The sequence below is a fragment of the Mobula hypostoma genome, chromosome 5, assembly GCF_963921235.1.
Source record: "Mobula hypostoma chromosome 5, sMobHyp1.1, whole genome shotgun sequence".
Taxonomy (NCBI): Eukaryota; Metazoa; Chordata; class Chondrichthyes; order Myliobatiformes; family Myliobatidae; genus Mobula; species Mobula hypostoma.
In genome coordinates, this window is record NC_086101.1 from 171,713,081 (window position 1) to 171,738,022 (window position 24,942).

Here is a 24,942-nt window from a genome sequence, read left to right on the forward strand (position 1 = left end):
GTCTTTCAATAACATTATGACTTTGCAATCATCACATAGAGCATAAAATTATTCACACTCGTCACCAGTCTAGACTAATGAATATAAACTGTAGTATTAAAACATTTACATTGAGTATTAGTTACTATCCACTCCTACTCTTCTCCCTTTCCAACCCACCACTGTCATTCATTAATGTTCCAATAATAATTACCTGATGAGTGGTTTTATTCAAGAACTCTTTATGTGATTTAACTCTCCGGATCTCTGTGTAGTAATACGTCTGTGCATGCTCATAAAAAGCATTCTCTAGCCTACAAGTAAAACCACGTATATTTTTGAAATTAAATATTTCATTGAGCTGAACAACAAGTCAACATCCAAAGCAATGATTTGAATTATTAGGAAAAATAAACAGTGTGAATTAGATTTTAATTATAATCATTTCTGAACTTTGATCATTGTAGAGAGTTACCAGCTTGAGACTATTGGAGTGTAAACCAAAGCTTACATTTACGGCCAAATAAGCAGTAAGAAATTGTAATTAAGTTCAGAACAAATGAGATTTGTTAATGTCAATTAGCACATTAGTGCTACTGAAAGACAAAATTGAAAGGCTACCTTAGCCATTCTTACAGCAAAGACCTTCTCTTAAGGCAGGAGTTCCCAACCTTACCATACCATGGACCAATACTATTAAGCAAAGGGACCCCAGGTTGGGAACCCCTGTCTTAAGGTGTCTACAATCAAGGGAGCTTCAATGTAGAGAACACTTTCTCAATGCAGTTGGCCTAAACTGTGATTTCCGTAGAGTTGTGGCTCAGATTTAGTTGTTTTTTTTTTAGTTCTTATTAGTTTCATAGAGATGGTTTTGAGGACAGAGAGGGGAATGGGGCTCAGGATAGGGCTTAAAGACAAGGATGTGGGAGAAATTAGAGGTCAAGCCGGAGTATACAAGTCTGTAATCTGTAACACGGACGTGAGACATTCGCAAACTGGTCCAGGATGTCCAGCCAGATGCTGGGCCTGCAGATGTGTGGACAAGGGCTGGTGGCCTCCCCAGAGTCAGTGAATTGTCAGCAAGTTCCAGAGTTGGAGCTCCATGCAGGCAGAAAGAATAAGGTCCAATGACCGCCTGGGTTTGCGAATTAGTGATACTGGAGTTCAAGGCCTAGTGTTTGGCTCCCATCATCTGCAAATCCATAGTTCGAGTCCTAGTGTTCAATGATCAGTTGGTCCTTCTGCGTTGATGCTGAGAATCAAGGCAGGGTTGAATTGGAACTCTGGAAGTTGAGGCCCATTGGCCAGAACCCCATGTATGCGAAACTCTGCAAGTCCGCTGAAGAAGTCAAAGTCCAATGCATGTGAGCTACAGTCAGTCTGCTGTAGGTTGGAGGCCAAAGAAGACAGCCTATTCTGGGGTTAGAGGACTGTGTATGTGTGTTGGGTGGGAAGAAAGGGGGAAAGGGCTTGTTTTGCTGCTGTTGTTGTTTTGTTATTTGTTGTGCTCTGTGTTGTTCTGTCGAGCATTGTGGGCATGCTATGTTGGCACCAGAATGCGTGGCGATACTTGCGGGCTACTCCAGTACACCCTCAGGTGTGTTAGTTGTTAACACAAACGTCACATTTCACTGTATGTTTCGATATACATGATACATAAACATTAATGATGAATCTACAATTCATACAAGCAAAAATTAGAACCCTGGTGTCAACTTTCTTCAACATTCATTTCAATCTGAACTTGTCTACTGACATAGTTTATGCCTAGTGCTGGAAGTAAATGGTGACCTCAAAATTCTTTCACAGAGCAATTGTTTATATTAATCTCATTCATGACCACAATGAACAAGATTCCATAAAAGAAAATCCAAAAAAAATCACCTGAGAATGTATACTATTCCAAAACCTAGCATTTCAAGTCTTTCTTTTCATTTGCATTGTGTACTAAAAATGCAATATTGTTTTCATCATGTAAAACTCAAAGCTACTATATTACTTTAACTCAACTTTTTTTCCAATACAAGTTCATTACTTGCACTTGATTTTTAGATTCCACCTTGAATAATGGAATAAAAAATTCTGCTAGCTTTTGTTTCATGTCATCAACCTCCAAACAAGATGGGATCTCAACCAGGTTGAAAGCAGCAGGGGCAGAGTGATTTGACTGAAGTGACCTCCGGCAGATTAAAGCAGCACAAAAAGAAAAACCTCCAATAATCCAGCATCCAAGTGTTCAAAATTCCTGCTTTCCTGATTAGTCCAGAGTATGAACCAGAGACCCGGATTGCAAGCAGAGTCTGTGGTCAAGAGCTAGGCATCCTTCGTGAGACCAGGCCAAGGTCTGAACTATGGGTCAAGATTGTGTCTTGAGTTGGGGAAGGGGCCTGAAACACCAACAGTCAGGAATGTGGGCAGCACGTAGCCAGAGCCTGGGTCCAGAGTGCTTATATATTTCATGTTCCTTTTAAACTTCAAACTTGGTGCTGTAAAACATGGACCAAGTATTTTCAAAAAAAGTGTTCAGGTATCCATATGTTTTGCATTAAATAGTCTGGAAAATCTAGTAATCTAGCACTATCAAAGTCTCAAGGTTGACAGATGTTCAAAGTTACAGATTACCAAATACCTGCCTGGTTACAAAATGAAAATCAAAATAACAGCAATAGATGCTTCAGATCCTGAGATTGGGCAGCATTTGCAGAGGCATAAAATGAATTATTGTATTAAATTATAAATTAGTTGATGCAAGTATTTCAGTTTGATAACCCATCTCGACTTCTTTCTTTGTAAATGCAGCCTAACCTGATATGTTTTGATAGCATTCTTTGAGTTTGACTGCACTATCTTCTTTGCATTCCTCTACAGTACAACTCCAGCTTTGAGTACTTGTTCTTTGAAATCTGTCCAGTAGCTTCTAAAGACAACAAATTGCGCACAGATTTGCATTTCACTTTACAGATGCAGCATTAGTAAATCAAGGGAAAATGTTTGACTCAAATGCAACATTATGATTTGGGAGCAGCGAAGGGTGATAAATGCAACCACCTTACCTGATTATGTATCCCACTAGATGATCTGTGTGCGGTAGCACAAATAAAGACTTTCCCGAAAGATCACAGGCATTGCACAGGGCTGCCGCTCTTTCTGAAGCGATTAAGTCCTCACCTAGGAAACAGTAAGTGAAAGAATATTTTGATCCAAAATAAAATGATAATGTTCAGCATCTTTCCAATTGCAAGTTACTTGTTAATGAAGTTACAGGAAGCTCTTAAAACTCATTACAAGAGACACATTTTGACCGTATAAGAGTAGAAAATGCTGGGAACACTCAGCAGATCAAGAAGTATCTGTCAGAAGGTTCAATGTTTCAGATCAAGGACCCTTCATCAGAGTCAACATCATCATCATTATGTGCCATGTTGTATGCCATGGGCAATCATAGTCTTTGACCATGGTTGTTCTTGGCAAGTTTTTCTACAGAAATAGTTTGCCATTGCCTTCTTCTGGGCAGTGCCTTTACAATAGAGGTGACTCAGCCATTATCAACACTCTTCAGAGATTGTCTGGCTGTCATCAGTGGTTACATAACCAGCTATCATAGGACCATCCACCACCTGCTCCCATGGCTTCATGTGACCCTGATCTTTGGGGGTGGTGCTAAGCAGATGCTCCCTCATGCCAAGGGTGACCTGCAGGCTAATGGAGGGAAGGAGCATCTTACACCTCCTTTGGTAGAGATGTATCTCCACCCTGCCACCCAGTGCATCGGTATAGGAAGTAAGAAAACAAGCTGCAGAGCAGGGTGAAGAACATAAGCAAAATGTCTATGATAGGGTGCAGACCAAAGCGGACAAGGTAATAATTACCGTAAATCAATGATAGTTGGAGACAAGAGAGAGAAAATAAAAGGAAAAGCTGTAACAAAAATCATATTTGTGAAGAGAAGAAATAAAATGGGTGGCTACTCAAAATTCATTATCAGGTTCCAAGTGTTACAATGTGTCGAGAAGTTTAAAAAAAAATCCTGGAAGAACTTAACAGGTCAGGTTGTATCCAAGGAAAGAGAAACAAGAGTTAATGTATCAGATTGAATATTCCCTCATCAGAAATGAAACAGAGACAAAAGCAGCTCATAAATCAGCACAGAGGGTGGGGAGGGGCATGCCTCTGATAGTGTGAGACCAGGGTGGCCATGAGGAAAATCTGCAAACAGGTTATCTGGTCAATGAGCGGAGGGAAGCAGTCAGAGAATGAGAACATACACAAGGGAACATAGAATAATGTAGGTTTGTGAAATACACAGCAGGAAAACATTCCAAGCAGGTCAGCCTGGGTATGTGCACTCCCAGAAAGGGGGGAAAGAGGTATAAAACGAAAAAGGAAAAAAATGAAGAAATATCACAGATGGATGACTAATAACCGATTGAGATACCAAGCTGTGAATTCAGTATTGAATCTAGAGACTATAATGTGGTCAAGCAGTTGGGGTTCTGTTTCTCAAGCTTGCTTGGTCCTCACTGTGACAGTACAGGAGGCTAGAGATTGGTGGGTCAGAGTTAGGAGTGGGATAGTGAATTAAAGTGACAGGCAATGGCAAAGGAACTGGCAACCCTCTTCTTTTCCTGCGAGTGGAAGACTTTTCAGAAATGTCGCTCATTCATTTTCCTCCACAGATGCTGCTTGATTCACTGAGTTCCTCTTACACTGTTTTTTGCATTATAAAAATTTGTTGACAGCCAATTAAAACACTATTATATATTCGCTTTGGTACAGACTTATGATACAACACGGCAGATCATGAAGTAATAAAAGTCTTCCTCGATGTCTCATAAGAAATAGCAGCAAAGACCCCAAACTCAGAAACAAAGCAGAAAGGCACAAAAAAGCTGAAACACAAGAGATTCTGCAGATGCTGGAAACCTTGAGCAACACACGCAAAATGAACTCAGCAGGGTGGGCAACCTCTACAGAGGGAAATAAACAGTCTATGTTTCAGGCCGAGACCCTGCACCAAGACTGCAAAAGAAGGAGACAGAAAACGGCATAAGAGTTGGGGAGGGGAAAGAATACAAGCTGGCAGATGACAGGTAAGATCAAGTGAGGGGGAAGGTGGGTGGATGGCATAGAGGAAATGAAGCAAGAAGGTGGAAGGTGATTGATGGAAGGGAGAAAGGGTTGAAGAAGAATTAATCTGATCAGAGAGAACAGTGGATCATGGGAGAAAGTGGGGGGGGGGGAACCAGAGGGTGGTGATGGGCAAGTGGAAAGAAGAGAAGGGGTGAAAGGAGAAATTCCATTTCCATTAGCTATCCAGTGATTTTGGAGATGAAGCAAAATCATCTTTTAATGTAAATTTTGTACACAATTTGGGCACGCCTTTAATATATTGTGCTTGCAGCCAAGGTATACACGGCCTTTTACAGCTGTGCTGAAGGGTCTACACTCTCAACAGTAAATAGCTGTTCATTTTTCTGCCTGGTGCATGCCCCCAGCATTTTCAACACTTAAAAAACTTTTCTTCAATACCTTAGGAAAGCTTGCAATGAAATACCTGGAGGTAAGGGAGTTTTCTTCTGTATCAGAACAACAGCAACCTTTGTGTTTCTTCCCTGTAAACTTTGCCTGCAACCCCAGAAAAAAGTTTGACATGGTGCAGAACAAATCAAACAATCATATAGATTTACATGCAGAAGTTAAGAATGCCAAAACTTGGACAAAAGCCAACATATTTAGTTATGCTTTTGTAATAATGATGCTAATTAATGAAGCCAGAAAAAGACAGTAACATCATGAAGGATCCACTCACCTTGCTCATGGACTGTTTGTCCATTACCATCAGGGAGGCTACGTGGCATCCATACCAGGACCACCAGAATCAAAAACAGTTACTTTCCCCAAGCAGTAACACCTCCACCCACTAACCCAACCCTTCACATCCTCTACCACCACTACTTCATTATTTCCTATCAGAGTCATTGTATTTGCAGATACCTCTGCATCTAGTATCACTTTCTGGATATCAATATATATATATGTAAGCTATCTTATGTATTTATACTTAATTGTTTTCTTTTGTGTTCTTTACCTTACTGTATTTTTTCGTGCTGCATAGGATCCAGAGGTACAACTATTTACTTCTCCTTTACACTTGTGCACTGGATACTCCATAGTATCCAACATATCTTCAAGGAGCGGTGCCTTAAGGCGGCGGCATCCATTATTAAGGGCCCCCACCACCCAGAACATGCCCTCTTCACACTGTTACCGTCGGGAAGGAGGTACAGAAGCCTGAAGGCACACATTAAGCGATTGAGGAGCAGCTTCTTCCCTTTTGCCATCAGATTTCTAAATGGACATTGAACCCACGAACACCATTACCTTTTTTATTTGTTATTTTGCACGACTTATTTTAACTTAACTATTTAATAGACAGATATATATTTAATGTAACTCAGTTTTTTTCCTCCATATTTATCATGTATGTCATTAAACTGCTGGCGTAAAGTTAACAAATTTCACGACATATGCCGGTGATATTAAAGCTGATTCTGATTCTGGAAATTACATTAAATAAACTTGAATCTTGATAATCCATGGTAGAATTTTACAGATTTTTACACCAACAAGTACAATCCTACACACCAATCTAAAAAAATACTCTTCCAAGAAACACCCACTCTCTCAGATTTTCATGCAATCTTTTATTTTATCTATTACATTGTGCGCCTTGTTTCATACTCTGCATAATAGCAATTTCTATTATTCGCACACTGTCAGTAAGAAGTAAAGAAACTCTGAAAAAATCATGCTGTTCTCTGATTCTTCAACCAGGTGCTGTCGAGCATCTGCAGATTCTCCGTGTTACTGAAAAATACTTTTGTATTGCAGACAGTCTCACTTCATGCACTTTGTCTACCTTACTTACTCCAATCTTGTCTCCTGCATTCAGTCTCCTAACACGGCCTTCTCTGCACTGCGAGACAAAGCACAGATTTTGCAGAGCACCTAAACTTCCTCCATAATGGCCATCCTGAGTTCCTGGTGCATGCCATCTCAACTCTCATTACCATTCCCACACTGACCCATTCATCTTTGGCCTTCCCCACTGCCAGGGTGAGATCCAACAACTAGAACAACACCTCACAATCTGCCTGGGTAGTCTACAACCCAGCAGTATGAACACTCAATTTCCAATTTCAGCTCACTCTTACCTTTTTTGTTCCCCTCTTTGCCCTTCATATCCACCTCTGGTCCTCCCATGTTTAACCCTTTCCCATAATGTCTCTTCAATAGAGCACGGAAACAGGACCTTCCGGCCAAGCAACCCTGCGCCGCCTAATTACACCCATGTGACCAATTAACCTACTAATTCATACATCTTTGGAGCATTGTAGGAAACTGGAGCACCATAAGGGTACCCACGTAATCACAGGGAGAATGTACAAACTCCTTACAGACAGCAGCAGGAACTGAACTGCAGTTGCTGATACTGTAAAGCGATGCACTAAATCTTACACTACTGTGTCTCAGTACCCAGTTTTATCCCACTCTCCCCACACCCCAACAGTTCCATCCTCTTATTACCCACAGATTTCACCACCAGATCACAGTAGCATAGCAGTGAGTGTGATGCTATTCTGTAAGACGTCTCTGTACGTCCTCCCCGTGGAAATGTGTGGGCTTTCCCCCAGGTCCTCCAGTTTCCTCCCACAGTCCAAAGGCAAACTGGGTAGGTTAGCTGGTCACTGTGAATCGTCCTGTCATTAGGTTCCGGTTAATCAGGTTTGCTGGAGGTTGCTGGGAGCAGCGTGGCGGGAAGGGCCAACTCCTTGCTGCATCACTAAGTCAATCAATCAATCCTTTTCCCCATGTAGTTTCATCTGTCCATTATCTCCCCCTTCATTATCACCATCCTTACTTATCAGATTCCGGTACTTGTAGACTTTGTTCTCCCTCCTATCACCCTCCAGCCTCCGACTCCACTTTCATTCTCTCCTCCCCCAACTGGTTCAATTCCCCCCTTCCCCATCTCCACACAAGCAAAGATGCACCGACATTATCCTTTTGCTTCTTCCCTTCTCAGCATCCAGTGACCCAAACACTCCTTCCAGATGAAGCAACAACTCCCTGGCACTTCTTCCAGTTTAGAGTGCTCAGAATGGGAATCAGACACAGATGGCATTTGAGTGCAATTGAGTCCAAAAGGTTGGAACATGTCTGGTTTCTCAATGAGATGCCATTCCTCAAACTTACACTGAGACTCAATGGGATACCATAGGACAGTGGTTCCCAACCTCCGGGCCGCGAAGCATGCAGGGTGCAGCGGTAGCCGGAGCGCACCCAGCACACCTTTAAGAAAAAAGCCGAAATAAACAAGCTAATTAATTAGGTGCTGCCCAGAAGCCAGTCTTCATTAGAGAAACTGAGATGGATAGGGTCAACAACTTTAAATTCTTTGGCATTAAGGATTGACATTTCTCCCTCTGCAAAGTGCCAGAGGATCTGTCCTGGGACCAGCACATAACTGTCATTACAAAGAAACCACGGCAGCGCCTATACTTTATTAGAAGTTTGTGTAGATTTCAACATGTCACCTCGATCCTGACAGCCCTGTCTTTTCAGCCTGTCTGGGCTGGCATTTAAATTAACCAAACAATGGAACAGCTAAAGGCTCCAGCGCCCTGGAAAGAGGAGTGAACATCGCGTAGACCAAGTGAAATCGGCAATCGCCTCTGATCTGGGCTGACATTTATGTGCTGGGCGGCACCTAATTAATTAGCTTGCTTATTTTGGCTTTTTTCTTAAAGATGTGCTTGGTGCGCTCCGGCTACCACTGCACCCCTGCATGCTTCACGGCCCAGAGGTTGGGGACCACTACCATAGGATACCGAGCACCGACAGGTAGAATAGGAATATGTTGGTACGAGTGAGATGGCATTCAACAAAAAGCTTCAGATCATGCATGGAAAATTGGAAGACCAAAAGCAGAATGACTGAATACTTTGAATACCTGTTCCTCCACTAGTGTGACCTCACACCCACTGTATATTTCCAATATTTTTGAATTTCATAATTATGATTTATGAAGTCACATTCTATTCACTCACAGAATATACAAAGGTTATATTACGAAGGGGGTAAGGTACCTGACAATTTCAACTCTGGTGGAACACTCAGATTGTTTCTCTTTCCACTGGGCCTCATCCCAGTCCAGTTCATAAAAGACCACCACTAGTGCAGGCACGAGGTTTAGATGTTTATTCATCCAGCCTGTTTTAAGGATTCCTTTTGGAATGTACCACTCATAAGAAGTCCTCTGTAAAAGGAAGACAATAATTAGCAAGGAAACTCCGTTAAACCAAGAATGTTGAAAGCACTTTAATGTTATGAGCCAGACAAATATGTTAAGTCTATGAAGTCTCAGGCTTAACAATACATTTAGAAGTTTGGTCTATCAATTTGAAGTTTTCCAGTAATACATATCAGTGCTATGATTGATGATACAACCAACACGAGTAATTTACACCTGTGCAAAATAATTTAGTCAGGGTAAGAGAGAAGATGTAATGTTAAAATGAAGTTTATTTTTCACCTGATTAAAACAAACTACCCAATTAATATGGTGCCTTTTATAAAATAATGCAAGGTTTCAAAGCTGGAAAATAGAAATGTCATGACTGCAGTCACATAGGAAACCTAAAAGAATAAAAAAAGCCACAGCAAACACCACATTTTCACTATTCCTTTTGATTGAGCAGTACATCTTCAAAGATCTCAACTGCAGTCCCTCCCTCCAGATTCCTATTCCAGTGAACTCCCAAATATGACATGTTGTGTTCTTCTGCAGCATATAAAGCCATACCCATTTCTTTGGTATGGAATCTGGATCCCCGAGTGTCAACTCTGCCATGTTCAGAAATGGATCCACCTGAACTTGCCCCACTGCCCTCTTACCCTTTCCAAATGTATTCATCACTAACTGTAGACATGGAACTGACTGACTCAATGTTTTATTTCCTTTGTTCATTCTAACCAGTCCCCTCTTGTAGCTTTCTGCATACTATGGAAAACATTAACATTGTCACCAAAGGCACTGGAGGAATTCAGGTAACATCTATGGAGAGAAATTGAACAGTCGATGTTCTAGGTTGAGACCCTCGTTAGATCCTGATGTTTTTGTGATCCAAGGTCCTCGGAGTTCAAAAATGAGGGATAAATCTTGCTGCTTACGATCACCTTATTAAGTGTTACAAGAGCAAAGAATAGTAGTGAGGAAGCATTTTGAGAAAGAAAGGAAGAGAGCAAACGAAAGAGAAAGGCAAAGTGGTCAATTATATGCACTAAAATATATAAACAAGCATAAGAAAGTTAAACTACAAGAAAAATAACAATTCTACAAACCAACCCAATACCCTTCAACAAGACTGGACAGAAGGGAAAAAAGCCAATTTTTAAAAAAGTTGGATGGGCGAATGGTGGGAGGGGGCAGAAAGGGGTGGACCAAGAGTGGTTGATGGGGGAGGGAGGTTCGATAGGCTGGCAAGGGAGGGAGGAGAATAGAATTGATGTAAGAAGGTGGAAGTAACAAATGGCTGGAGTTGGAATGTGAAAGATATAAGACCATAAATATAGGATCAGAAATAGGCTATTTGGCCCATTGAGTCTACTCTGCCATTTTCCTCTCAGCCCTAATCTCCTGCCTTTTCCCCATAACCCTTCATGCCCTGACTAATCAAGAATCTATAAACCTCTGCCTCAAATATACCTAATGACTTGGCCTTCAGAGCTGCCTGTAGCAATGAATTCCACAGATTCACCAATTTCAAACTAAAGAAATTTAGAATGAAAGATGAGAAGAGTGGACCACAAAATAAAGGGAAGGGGCTAGGGAAGAGAATCAACGGGAACAATGCATGAGAATCAATGGAAGCAATTTCAAGTTCCCGGGTGTCAATATCTCTGTTGATCAAACCTGGTTGCAATATATCAAGCTGGCTATAAAGAAGTCAAGACAGCAGCTACACTTCACTATGAGTTTAAGGAGATTTGGTTTGTCACCTAAAACACTCTAAATTTTCTACAGATGTACGGTGGAGAGCATTCTGACAGGCTGCATCACTGGGGCGGGTTACTGCACAGGATCATAAGAAGATACAGAAGATTGTAAAATTCCTCAGCTCCATCATGGGTACCAACCTCCGTAGTATCCTAGAAATCTTCAAGGAGCGGTGCCTCAGGAAGGCAGCTTCCATTATTAAGGACCCTCATTACCCAGGACATGCCCTCTTCTCATTGTTACCATCAGGAAGGAGGTATAGAAGCCTGAAGGCACATACTCAGTGACTCAGGAACAGTTTCTTTCCCTCTGTCTTCGGATTTCTAAATTGACACTGAACCCATGAATGCTACCTCACATTTTTTTTCTGTTTCTGCACTATTTTTTAATTTATCTATTTAATATACGTATGTATACTTATTGTAATTGATTTTTTTCTATATTTATCATGTATTGCAAAGTACTGCTGCTGCTTTATTCTAACAAATTCCATGACGTAGGCCGGTGATATTAAACTTGGTTCTGATCCTGATTCTGGGTGATGGGTAGATGGGGAGGGTGGGAATCCATAACATGATACGGTGATGGAGAGCCATGAGATCAGGAGGAGAACAAGGGTGGGGTTGGGGTGGGGGGGGGGAGATGATAAGAGGGGAATGGTCACAGGTAGTTAAAAAATTCAAAGTCCGTGCCAAACACACATTGTCATCAGACCTGCTGATGACGACATTTCAGTGGTCGGTCAGCAAAGTGAAACTAAATGTTATTTACTGATACCACCTACTGAATTGAGGACTAAATACGCTCAGAGACCACTTTATTTAGATACCTCCTTTACTTAATAAAGTGGCCACTGAATGTATGTTTGCAGTCTTCTGCTGCTGTAACCTATCCACTTCAAGGTTTGATGTATTGCGTGCTCAGAGATGCTCTTTTGCACATCACTATTGTAATCCGTGGTTATCTGAGCTACCGTTGCCTTCCTGTCAGCTTGAATCAGCCTTCCACTCTCCTCCAAACTCTCTCATTAACAAGGTGTTTTCATCCATAGAACTGCCACTCACTGAATGTTTTTTTTGTTTTTCACACCATTCTCTGTAAACTGTTGTGTGTGAAAATCCCAGGAGATCAGCAGTTTCTGAGAAACTCAAACCACTCCATCTGGCACCAACAATCACTCCACAATCAAAGTCACTTAGATCATGTGTCTTTCCCCTTCTGATGTTTGGTCTGAACAACAACTGAATCTCTTGACCAAGTTTGTATGCTTTTATGCATTGAGTTGCTGCCACGTGACTGGCTGATTAGATATTTGCATTAATGAGCAAGTGTACAGGTGTACCTAATAAAGTGGCCACTGAGTGTATACTATAATATTACATACAAGGCCACTGTCTCCAAGATGATCGCTGACTTAATTTCCTCAGGAGATCTTCTCTCTATTTGCCTTCAGCCAGAGTCCTTAAGGCCACCACCACCATCTCATTGCACCTTTCTCACCCCTCCCTCCCACCTCAAAGTCCACATGCTGGACTGTTTGGAACGTTGAGACACTAGAGACAGCAGATGCTGGAATCCAGAGCAAAAAAAAACTAGAAGTATTTAGCAGTTCAAGCAGCATCCACATATGCAATAGGATAGCTAACACTCTGGGTCATTGGGATATGGCCAGTGAGTGGGTTGGATAACGTCCAATTGCAGGAGTTAAAGTGCATGACGGGTACATTGGGGAAACTAAAAGGAGGAAATTATCAATGTTACTTCCTGCAATAAAGCCATACATCAACAGTTGGTGGGGTCCCACTGTGACAGAGATGGGAAGTGCTTCAGCAATTAATACTAATTCGAGCAACTGAATAGATATAACAGTAAAAGTGAGTCAGAAGAGATCATTTAGAGGAGGTGGAAATGCCAGGGCAGAGGACCTGAAAAGGATGAGATTTAGTGATGAGCCACACCACCTCTGCATTCATGTTAGATAATCTAACCTTTACAGTATAATGCTTTACAACAACAGCTGTAAGATCTGGGTGAATTCCTGCCACTGTCTGTAATGTGTTTGTATATTCTCCCCATGATTGTATGGGTTTCCTTTAGGTGGTCCGATTTCCTACCATATTCCAAAAACTTAAGAACTAGGATTAGTTCATTGTGGGCATGCTATGTTAGTACTGGAAGGAAGCGTGGCAACACGTGCGGGTTGCCCTCAGCACATCATGGACTGTGTTGGATGTTGATGTAAAACAGCGTACTTCACTGTAGATTTCAATGTACATGTGATAAAGTTAATTTTAATCTTAAACTTTTTACATAATACTCCATTTTACTAAATAAGCCAAACTCACAATCTTGTAATATATAAATGGCAGACACTATTAAAAAGATTCTTACCTTTGGTCTACATTTTGGGTATTCATGATCTCCGGGAAGTACTTTAAATGATATTGGGACCCTGTCAGCCCGTCTATTGGCACAAAATGCATCCCAAATGGCTCGATGTACAGCATTATAGGTCACATCAAGGCCTGTGAGAGCTACAAAAGCCATGGGCCGGCAACAAAGCTCCAAAGGAAAGTCCCACTGTGCTGACCTCATTTTCCAGATTAGCAGCAGACAATCTAAAATAAAAATGAACGTAACTCTAGTAAACACAAATAGGTGGGTAGGAAAGCCACAGTGTCACAATGGGTTTTTAGCAATTGCAGCTGACTCAAAGACCAACATTAACTCATCTCTGGAATATGACATCTCGTTTGGCAAGGCGCACATTTAGTAGAATATACATCTCAATATTTGTAGCTCGAGCATACCTGAGTAAAGAAAAAACATCACTGATCCATACCATTTCTATATTATGTAGCAGCAATGGCAAAGAGATAAAAGCATTATCACGGAATCTGAATTGAGTTTCCTTGAGTTAATACAAATCCAGTTCAAAGCACTTCTGCTATATTGCTACAATACATGAGAGCTGGAGCTGTCATCCAGGATTTATCTGGCTCAGAGCCTAAATAACACATTTGTAGAACAAGCACTTTAGCTGAGAGCCCAGAATTTTTGCAATGAAAGTTAACATTAGCATTTGCCTCCTTTCCTATCGTACCATTACCAGTACATCAGCTTCCAGTGATTTGTATTCAAGGACATGCCTCTGAATATCAATTCATTTTAGTATCTCACCACTTAAAAACTACTTTCCTTTTCTATTTTTCCTCTCAATATGGATGACCCCATTATATTTTATCTGAAAAATTCTGAGCTGATAGTGCTGCATGGTGGGGTTTACACTAGATTTGCAGGGGAATGAGAACCAGAGTGCCAGAACATTTAGTAGAGAGGTTGTGGAGGCAGATGTCGTTAAGACCTCAGACAAAGTCAGGAACCAAAAGGTTGAGCATAGTGCGACTAATGTCCTGAGCTGTGTATATCTCAATGCAAGTATCATCATAGAAAAGGCAGGTGAGCTCAGAGCATGGATCAACACCTGGAATTAGGATATTGCAGCCATTAGTGAGACTTGGTTGCAGGAGAGGCAGGACTGGCAGCTGAATATTCAAGGATTCTGTTATTTTAGATGCAACAGAGCAGGAGGGATTAAAGGAAGGGGGTGGCGTTACTAATCGGGGAAAATGTCACAGCAGTGCTCAGTTAGGAAAGACTGGAAAACCTGTCTAGATGCTGCGTGGCCTGCTGAGTTCCTCCAGCATTTTGTGTCTGTGAGGTTGCTATAGTAGGTGATTTTACCTTTCCACATATTGACTGAGGCTGCCATACTGTAAAAGGACTACATGGGATAGAGTTTGTCAAATATGTTCAGGAAGTTTCCTTAATAGGTACAGAGAAGTCCCAATGACAGCGTGTGATACTTCATCTCCTATTAGGGTATGAGACATGGCAGGTGCCAGAGATTGTGTAAGGGAACACTTTGCATCTAGTGATCACAATGCCATTAGTTTCAAAGTAAATATGCAAAAAGATAGGATTGGTCTTGGGTTGAGATTGTAAATTGGAGAAAGGCCAACTCTGATGGTATCAGAAAGGATCTGGCAAGTGCGGATTGGGATAGGCTGTTCACTGACAAAAGTGTACTTGGTAAATGCGAGGCCTTTAAGAGTGAAAATTTTGAGAGTACAAAGCCTGTATGCACTTGTCAGAATAAAAGCTAAAAATAACAGGTGTAGAGAACCTTGGTTTTCAAGAGATATTGAGGCCCTTGTTAAGGGAAAAAAGGAAGTGCATAATAGGTATAGGCAGGTAGGAATAAATGGTGTGCTTAAGAAATACAAGGGAACATTTTAGAAAGAAATCAGGCATGAGGATGGCCTAGCAGATAAGGTGAAGGACAATCCTATGGGAATCTACAGATACGTTAAGAGCAAAAGGATTGCAAGGGACAAAATTGGTCCTCTGGTAGATCAGAATGGTACCGTATGTGTAGAGCCAAATACTATGGGGGAGGTCTTAAATAATGTTTTTGCATCTGTAATTACTCAGGATACAGACACAGAGTCTTTTGAAGTGAGGCAAACGGCATCTACTTTATGGTTCCTTTACATATTACAGAGGAGGAGATGTTTGCTGTCCTGAGGCAAATTAGGGTGGATAAATCTCAATGGTCTGACAAGGTTTTCCGTCAGATCCTGCGGGAGGCAAGTGCAGAAGTTGCTGGGACCCTAGCAGAGATAATTAAATTATTCTTAGTGACAGGTGAGGTACCAGAGGACTGGAGGGTAGCCAATGTGTTGCGCTGTTCAGGGCTGTCAAAATAAACCACCAGGATATTATAGGCCAGTGAGTCTGACATCAGTTGTGGGAAATTATTGGAAGGTACTCTGATGGACCGGATATATAAGTATTTGGAAAGACATGGACTGATTAAGGATTGTCAGCATGGTTTTGTGTGTGGTAGGTCTTGTCTCACCAATTTTAGTGTTTTTCAAGGAAGTTACCAGGAAAATTGATGAAGACAAGGCAATGGATGTTGTCTACATGGATTTCTAACAAGGTATTTGACAAGGTCCCACATGGAAGGCTGGTCAAGAAGATTCAGTCACTTGGCATTCAAAATGAGGTAGTAAATTAGATTATATATTGACTTTGTGGGAGAAGCCAGAGAGTGGTAGTAGATAATTGCCTCTCTGACTGCAGGCCTGTGACTAGTGGAGCGCTGCAGGGATGGTGCTGGGTCCATTGTTGCTTGTCATCTATGTCAATAATCTGGATGATAATGTGGCTAATTGGGTCAGCAGATTTGCGGATGACTCCAAGACTGGGGGTGTGGCGGGCAGCGAGGATGGCTATCATGGCTTGCAATGGGATCTGGACCAACTGGAAAAGTGGGCGGAAAAATGGCAGATGGAACTTAATGCAGACAAGTGTGAGGTATTGCACTAAAGTACTGGGTACAAGAGATGGGATGTTTTGTCGAAGACATTGGTGAAGCCTAACTTGAAGTATTGTGTGCAGTTTCGGTCACCTACCTACAGGAAAGATGTAAATAAGATTAAAAGAGTACAGAGAAAATTTACAAGGATTTTGCTGGGTCTGGAGGACCTGAATTATAAGAAAATATTGAACAGGTGAGGACTTCATTCCTTGGAACACAGAAGGCCAAGAAGAGATTTAATAGATGTATACAGAATTATGAGGGGTACAGACAGGGTAAATACAAGCAGGCTCTTTTCCACTGAGCCTGTGTGGAACTACAGCCAGAGGTCATGGTTTAAGGGTTAAAGGTTAAAGGTGAACATTTTAAGGGGAACATGAGGAAAAACTTCTTCACTCATAGGGTCATGTACAAGTGATGCATGCAAACTCAATTTCAATGTTTAATATAAGTTTGGATAGCTGCCTGGATGGTAGGGATATGGCGGGCTATGTTCCTGATGCAGGTCAATGGGAAAAAGCAGTTTAACTGGGTGGCCAGTGCTATCATGTTTGCTGTTGTGTGCTGGGCAGCAGGCTGAGAGTAGCAGACACCAACAGGATCAACAAACTCATTCGTAAGGCCAGTGATGTTGTGGGGATGGAACTGGACTCTCTCACGGTGGTGTCTGAAAAGAGGATGCTGTCCAAGTTGCATGCCATTTTGGACAATGTCTCCCATCCACTACATAATGTACTGGTTGGGCACAGGAGTACATTCAGCCAGAGACTTATTCCACCGAGATGCAACACAGAGCGTCATAGGAAGTCATTCCTGCCTGTGACCATCAAACTTTACAACTCCTCCCTTGGAGGGTCAGACACCTCGAGCCAATAGGCTGGTCCTGGACTTATTTCCAGGCATAATTTACATATTACTATTTAACTATTTGTGGTTTTATTACTATTTATTATTTATGGTGCAACTGTAATGAAAACCAATTTCCCCCGGGATCAATAAAGTATGACTATAACTATGACTATGACTATGATTTGACATGGACTAGATGGGCAAAGCATTGAATTACAGTATTGAAATATATAAAGTATATAAAGTATTATATAAAATATATAAAGTATTGAATATAGGAGTTGGGATGTTATGGTGAGGTTGTTTTAGACATTGGGGAGGCCAAATTTGGAGTACAGGTGTCCCCCGCTTTTCGAACATTCGCTTTACGAAACCTCACTGTTACGAAAGACCTACACTAGTACCCTGTTTTCGCTAAGAGAAGGTGTCTTCACTGTTACGAAAAAAGCAGCGCGCAAAAAACATCAGTGCGCAATTTAAAAAAGAATCAGCGCACGCCTCGAGCAGCCGCTCTCCCCCGGATTCGGAACTGCATTCTTGCCGGCATTGCTTAAACATGTGCGTGTGAGCAGCCGTTTGCAAGATGAGTTCTAAGGTATCGGAAAAGCCTGAAAGAGCTCGTAAGGGTGTTACACTTAGCGTAAAACTAGACATAATTAAGCGTTTTGATCGTGGTGAACGAAGTAAGGACTACGCAAACAATAAGGACTAAGTGAGTTTGGCTTGTGGAAGCTGACGAAGATGATGTTGGAGGTTTTGGCATCCCATGACCGAGAACTGATAGATGAAGAGCTGATGCAATTAGAAGAGGAAAGGATAACAATCGAAACCCAATGAGTAATGATAAAGTACGACTTTAATTTTGAAAGGGTACGTCGGTTCAGGGAATATTTGCAGGATTACAGTGCTTACAAAGAACTGTATGACAGAAAAATGCGCGAGGCTCAGCAGTCAAGCAAGCCTTCCACATCAGCCACAGCAGACGACGAACCTCGACCTTCGACATCGAGGCAGGCAGTCATAGGAGAAGAAGAGCTGCCTGCTCTAATGGAAACAGATGATGAGATGACACCCCAGTGTCCCACCACCCCAACACCCAGGCCACGGATAGATACCAATTTGCGGAGAATGCAGCAGTAGCGGGAGACACACAGCACATCTTTAAGAAAAAGCCGAAATAAACATGCTAATTAATTAGGTACCGCCCGACATGTAACTGTTGGCCCAGATCAGAGGCGATGCAATCGGCAATCGGCACTGATCTAGGCCGACAATTACGTGCCGGGCGGCACCTAATTAATTAGCATGTTTATTTCTGCTTTTTTTCTTAAGGATGTGCTGGGTGCCTCCCGGCCACTGCTGTACCCCTGCATGCTTCACGGACCGGTATCGGTATGGGTATGGATTCGCTGCCCGGAGGGTGGGGGCCACTGCACCACCCAAACTCCGACGACTCAGTCTAACACACCATCATCAGTGTGCTCCGCACTTTCCCAATTCCGGTAAGTGATACTACACTGTACATACATTATTTCTACTTTATATCGGCTGTGTATTTTTACCTGTTATTTGGTATGATTTGGCAGCTTCATAGTTTAAAGGTTACTGGAGAGCGCTTGCGCCATGTTTTTGCCAACGGCACTTGCGTGAGATTTTCGCTACGGAGAACAGTTCAGGCAATGATTGTGGAAAAGTATTTCTACTTTATATAAGCTGTGTATTTATCATATCATTCCTGCTTTTACTGTATGTTACTGTTATTTTAGGTTTTTTGTGTTATTTGGCACGATTTGGTAGGCTATTTTTGGGACCGCTAACGCTCACAAAATTTTTCCCCATATAAGTAAACGTTAATTGCTTCTTCGCTTTATGACATTCCAGCTTAGAAACCGTTTCATAGGAACGCTCTACCTTCGGATGGCGGGGGAAACCTGTATTGTGTGCTGTTCTGGTCACCTAACTATAGGGAGGATATCAGTAAGATTGAAAGAGTGCAGAGAAGATTTACTAGGATATTGCCCGGTCTTCAGGAGTTGAGTTACAGGGAAAGATTGAACAGATTAGGACTTTATTCCTTGGAGCATAGAAAAATGAGGGGAGATTTGATAGAGGTTTACAAAATTATGAGGGCCATAGACAGAGTAAATGTGAGTCGGCTCTTTCCACTTGGATTAGGAGAGATAAATACGAGAGGACATGGCTTTTGAGTGAAAGGGGAAAAATTTAGGGGGAACTTCTTCACTCAGAGGGTGGTGTGAGTGTGGAACAAGCTGCCAACTGACGTGGTAATTGCAGGCTCACTCTTAAGTTTTAAGAACAAATTGGATAGATACACAGATGGGAGAGGTCTGGAGGGTTATGGACTGGGTGCGGGTCAATGGGACTAGTAGAATAAAGTTTCAGCACAGACTAGAAGGGCCGAATGGCCTGTTTTCTCTGTAGTGTTCTATGGTTCTATAAGAAGTTAAAGCGCTTGATTCTGTGCTGCACATTTCTATGACTCTATTCTAGGTAATTTATTTTGTCTACCTACATCTCCTTAACTTCCCTACATCCTGTTCCTTACAATTCACATTGCCACCCAGCTTTCTATTATCGGCGAACTTGGATAAACTACATGTGGTCCCCTAATCCAAAACACTAACATCAAATGTAAGTAGCCAGGGCCATTGCGTGGATGCCAGCTGTACTCTGCTATTCAGAGCCTCAGACTGAAAATGAGCAAACACTCACTTTAGGTTTCTTTCTTTTAATCCACACCATTATATTACCCCAAATCTTAAGAGTTCCAGTTCTGATTTGTAACCCCTTGTGTGGCACCTCAAAGTCCAAATACACCACACCTATTCTGCTAGCTACAATCTCAAATAAACTAACAGATCAGTCAAAGACAGTTTCTTTCATAATTCCATGTTAGCTGTCCCAGAGCTATTACTGAATGCCCAGTTACCACTTCCTTAAATAACAAGCTGCAGCATTTCCTCCACTACTAACGTCTGGTTGAACTGACCTACAGTTCCCCATTTTCTCTCTTTATCTCACCTGCCCAGCCCCTTTTCATACTTGTTACAATACAATCTGCAGAAAGCATTGCTCCCTCTTTCAAACTTGATGGCCTGCATCAACTTCGCCAATGCTTTTTGTTAATCTCCGGTCAATTTCTTTCATCCCAGAATTGTTCTTATCCACCAGTTTTGGAGAGTTTTGTTGTGGACTTCCTCTGTGAAAACCAGGTGCAAAATATTCAAAATGGAGACAGAAGCTACTAAGTTTCTCTGGCAATTTTTAAATACAAAATATTTCTCTGTTATGCCTCAATATGATTCCTTCAGTCTCCATCTGTAAAGAACATGAACTTTTGTTCTTTTCCTTCTTTACAAAATGCATGGAGGTTTTTGCAGTTTCACTTTAATTTTTTGGCAGGATTGCCACATTTAACTTTTCTATTTCTTAGTCAATTATCTACAGGTTTCAGTTATTTAAGCTCAACTAAGATTTAACATCAATTATGAAGGCACAATGCAGACACATTACAAAAATAGCAGTATTTTGCATTTACATGCCACCTTTAGCATAATGTTACAATATCCCAAACATTTTACAGTTATCAAATGAATGGACTTATTCGAGCTGGAGTTCCACTATTAGTGATGTTCCGCAGGGATCTGTGCTGGGATATAAATGACCTGGATGGAAATGGAGACGGGTGGGTTAGTAAGTTTGCAGATGATACCAAGATTGGTGGAGTTGTGGATAGTGTAGAAGACTAGCAATACAGATCAGTTGCAAATATGGGCAGAGAAATAGTAGGTGGAAGTTAACTCAGATAAATGTGAGGTGTTGCACCCCGGTAGGGCAAATGAAAGAAGACAGTACATAGTTAAGAGCAAGACCCTTAGCAGTGTTGCTGAGCAGAGAGATCTTGGGGTCTAAGTTCATAGCTCCATATGAAAGTGGCTACACAGGTCAATAGGGTGGTTAAGGCAGCTAATGGGATGCTTGCTTTTATTAGTTGAGGCATTGAGTTCGAAAGTCAAAAGGTTATATTATAGCTTTATAGAACTCCAGTTAGGCTGCATCTGGAGTATTGCATGCAGTTCTGTTCTCCCCACTATAGGAAGAATGTTGAGGCTTTGGAGAGAGTGCAGAAGAGGTTTACCAGAATGCTGCCTGGTGTAGAGGGCATGTGCTATCACGAGAGCTGGACGAACTTGGGATGTTTTCCTTGCAGCAATAGAGGCTGAGGGGAGATCTCATAGAAGTTTACAAGCTTATGAGATGCATAGAGAGAGCAGACAGGGAGCATCTTTTTCCTGGGGTAGCAAATCCTAATACCAGAGGGCATTGATTGCATCGGCACTGATCTGGGCCGACAATTACGTGTTAGGTGGCACCTAATTAATTAGTATGTTTATTTCGGCTTTTTTCTTAAAGATGTGCTGTGTGCGTCCCGGCTACCGTTGCATTTTCTGCGAATCGGTATCTGTTCGTGGCCTGGGGGTTGGGGTGGTGGGACACTGGGGTGTCATCTCATCGTCGATCAGGACAGGCAGCTCATCTTCTCCTATGACTGCCTGCCTCGATGTCGAAGGTCGAGGTTCGTCGTCTGCTGTGGCTGATGTGGAAGGCTTGCTTGACTGCTGAGCCTCGCGCATTTTTCTATCACACAGTTCTTTAATAAGGACTCAAACCATCCTGCAAATATCTCCTAAACCGACGTACCCTTTCAAAATTAAAGTTGTACTTTATCAATACTCATTCGGTTTCGATTGTTATCCTTTTTTCTTCCAATTGCATCAGCGCTTCATCTGTCAGTTCTTGGTGATGGGATGCCAAAACCTCTTCAACATCATGTTCGTCAGCTTCCAGAAGCCAAACTCACATTGTCCTTACTTCGATCACCACGATCAAAATGCTTAATTATGTCTAGTTTTACCGTAAGTGTAACACCCTTACGAGCTCTTTTAGGCTTTTCCAATACCATTTTTTATTTTTTATCGCGCGCTGAGTTTTTTTTCGTAACAGTGAAAACACCTTCTGAAAGCGAAAACAGGGTACTATTGTAGGTCTTTCGTAACAGTGAGGTTTCGTAAAGCGAACGTTCGAAAAGCTGGGGACACCTGTACAAGGGATATGGACATTGTGCAGGTAAGAGAGATGAGTTTTTGGGAAGGGGGGGGTTGATTTTCTTTTCAGGCGCTCAACACAACATTGTGGGCTGAAGGACCTATCGCTATGCTCTACTGTTCCATGTTCAATGCTTCTAAATTAAGCATTGCTAACATTAAAGATTAAAGTCTGTCACAAGCCTTGTGGCCCATCAGGCTGGTGCTTATGCCAGTTTCCGTGGTGTGAAGCGACTGAGAGTACGAGACTCCCCCCCACAGAGAGGACGCCAGTCTATCGCGAGGTTAACCCCCAGCATTTTTGCCGGTACCCATTCTCAGCTGGGTAGACTGGAGCATTGTGTGGTTAAGTGCCTTGCTCAAGGACACGCACGCTGCCTCAGCCGAGGCTCGAACCCACGACCTTCAGATCGCTAATTGGTAACATGACAGATGGTTATTAGGATTAATAACTCAAAGCACAGTTCCACCATGATTTTAAAGATAGTTTTCTAGAGGAGAAAAAAAAGACAAGCAGAGTGGAGAGTTTTAAGATCAGCATACCACTCCCACAATCAGAATCACAAATGAGGCATGGTCATACAACCATATTCTAGCAGGGCCGAATCTGTCATCAACAGAGGGACAACGACAGTCCCAAGTCAAGAGACAGTTATTAATAACAGGACTCAAGCTCACTCCCACCCTCCAAGGGCAGTAACATAATGAACTAGACTCACTCCCTTACACCAGAGACAGTCACTGAGAGTGGGGCAGGGTCTCCCTCCCCAGAGAAGGTCACTGACAATGGGGCAGAATCACCCATCCTCCGCCCAAGAGATAGAGAACAAGGTATCCCTCACTCCCCCAAGACAGTCACTGACAGTGGGGCAAGGTCTCTCTCCTTCCCTGGAGACGGTCACTGACAGTGGGGCAGGGTCTCTCTCCCTCCCCCGGAGAGGGTCACTGACAGTGGGGGAGGATCTCTCTCCCTCCCCGGAAACAGTCACTGACAGTGGGGCAGGGTCTCCCTCCCTCCTCCGGAGACCATCACTGACAGTGGGGCAGGGTCTCTCTCTCCCTCCCCCGGAGAGGGTCACTGACAGTGGGGCAGGGTCTCTCTCCCCCGCAGTCACTGACAGTGGGGCAGGGTCTCTCTCCCTCCCCCAGAGACGGTCACTGACATTGGGGCAGGGTCTCTCTCCCCCACCCTGAGAGGGTCACTGACAGTGGGGCAGGGTCTCTCTCTCCCTCACTCGGAGACAGTCACTGACAGTGGGTAGGGTCTCTCTCTCTCTCCCCCGGAGACAGTCACTGACAGTGGGGCAGGGTCTCTCTCTCTCCTCCAGAGACAGTCACTGACTGGGGCAGGGTCTCTCTCTCCCACTGATAGTGGGGCAGGGTCTCTCTCCCTCCCCCAGTGAGAGTCACTGACAGTGGGGCAGAGTCTCTCTCCTTCACCTGGAGAGGGTCACTGACAGTGGGGCAGGGTCTCTCTCTCCCTCCCCTGGTGACTGTCACTGACAGTGGGGCAGGGTCTCTCTCCCCTGCAGACAGTCACTGACGGTGGGGCAGGATCGATCTATCTCTCTCTCTCCCTCTCCCTCTCTTCCCCCAGTCACTGACAGTGGGGCAGGGTCTCTCTCCCTCACCCGGAGACAGTCACTGACAGTGGGGCAGGGTCTCTCTCCCTCACCCAGAGAGGGTCACTGACAGTGGGGCAGGGTCTCTCTCCCTCACCCGGAGACAGTCACTGACAGTGGGGCAGGGTCTCTCTCCCTCACCCGGAGACAGTCACTGACAGTGGATGAGCAGGGTCTCTCTCCCTCCCCCGGAGACAGTCACTGACAGTGGGGCAGGATCTCTCTCCCTCACCCGGAGAGGGTCACTGACAGTGGGGCAGGGTCTCTCTCCCTCACCCGGAGACAGTCACTGACAGTGGATGAGCAGGGTCTCTCTCCCTCACCCGGAGACAGTCACTGACAGTGGATGAGCAGGGTCTCTCTCCCTCCCCCGGAGACAGTCACTGACAGTGGGGCAGGATCTCTCTCCCTCACCCGGAGAGGGTCACTGACAGTGGGGCAGGGTCTCTCTCCCTCACCCGGAGACAGTCACTGACAGTGGGGCAGGGTGTAGCTCTCTCACCTGGAGACAGTCACTGACAGTGGATGAGCAGGGTCTCTCTCCCTCACCCGGAGACAGTCACTGACAGTGGGGCAGGGTCTCGCTCTCTCACCTGGAGACAGTCACTGCCGGTGGGTGAGCCTCCCTCCCTGGAGATGAGCAGGGTAAAGTCTCGCTTCCTACCCTAGAGACATTGACGAACAGTGGGGATCTCCTTCCCCCCGGGAGTCACCGACAGAGTCTCAATGCCATCACCGGACACGGTGATAGCTGATCCCTGTTCCCACCCGATACGCGGCCCTGCAGCACAATACCTGGCCCAGCCGATCACCTCAGGACTCCACCCGTCCTTCCTCAAGCTGAAACTATAGGCCTCCCCAAACACTGCGTCAAGACGTAAAGCGTCAATAGGGGAGGCTCTTCTTGGAGTGACATGACCG

At 43.3% G+C, this 24,942-nt stretch overlaps 1 protein-coding gene across 1 annotated transcript in view; it reads right to left on the reverse strand.

Annotated features, from left to right (window-relative positions):
• Nucleotides 1-24,942, reverse strand: part of trappc11 (trafficking protein particle complex subunit 11) — a 69,150-nt gene extending 44,208 nt beyond the window's left edge. The window contains exons 1-6 of the mRNA XM_063049424.1: nucleotides 24,817-24,942; nucleotides 13,430-13,656; nucleotides 9,129-9,298; nucleotides 5,534-5,604; nucleotides 3,033-3,147; nucleotides 194-293 (exon numbers count right to left, since the gene is read on the reverse strand). Of these exons, the coding sequence (XP_062905494.1) occupies nucleotides 194-293; nucleotides 3,033-3,147; nucleotides 5,534-5,604; nucleotides 9,129-9,298; nucleotides 13,430-13,633 (660 nt within the window). The 5' untranslated portion in view covers nucleotides 13,634-13,656; nucleotides 24,817-24,942. The remainder of the gene's footprint in view (nucleotides 1-193; nucleotides 294-3,032; nucleotides 3,148-5,533; nucleotides 5,605-9,128; nucleotides 9,299-13,429; nucleotides 13,657-24,816) is intronic.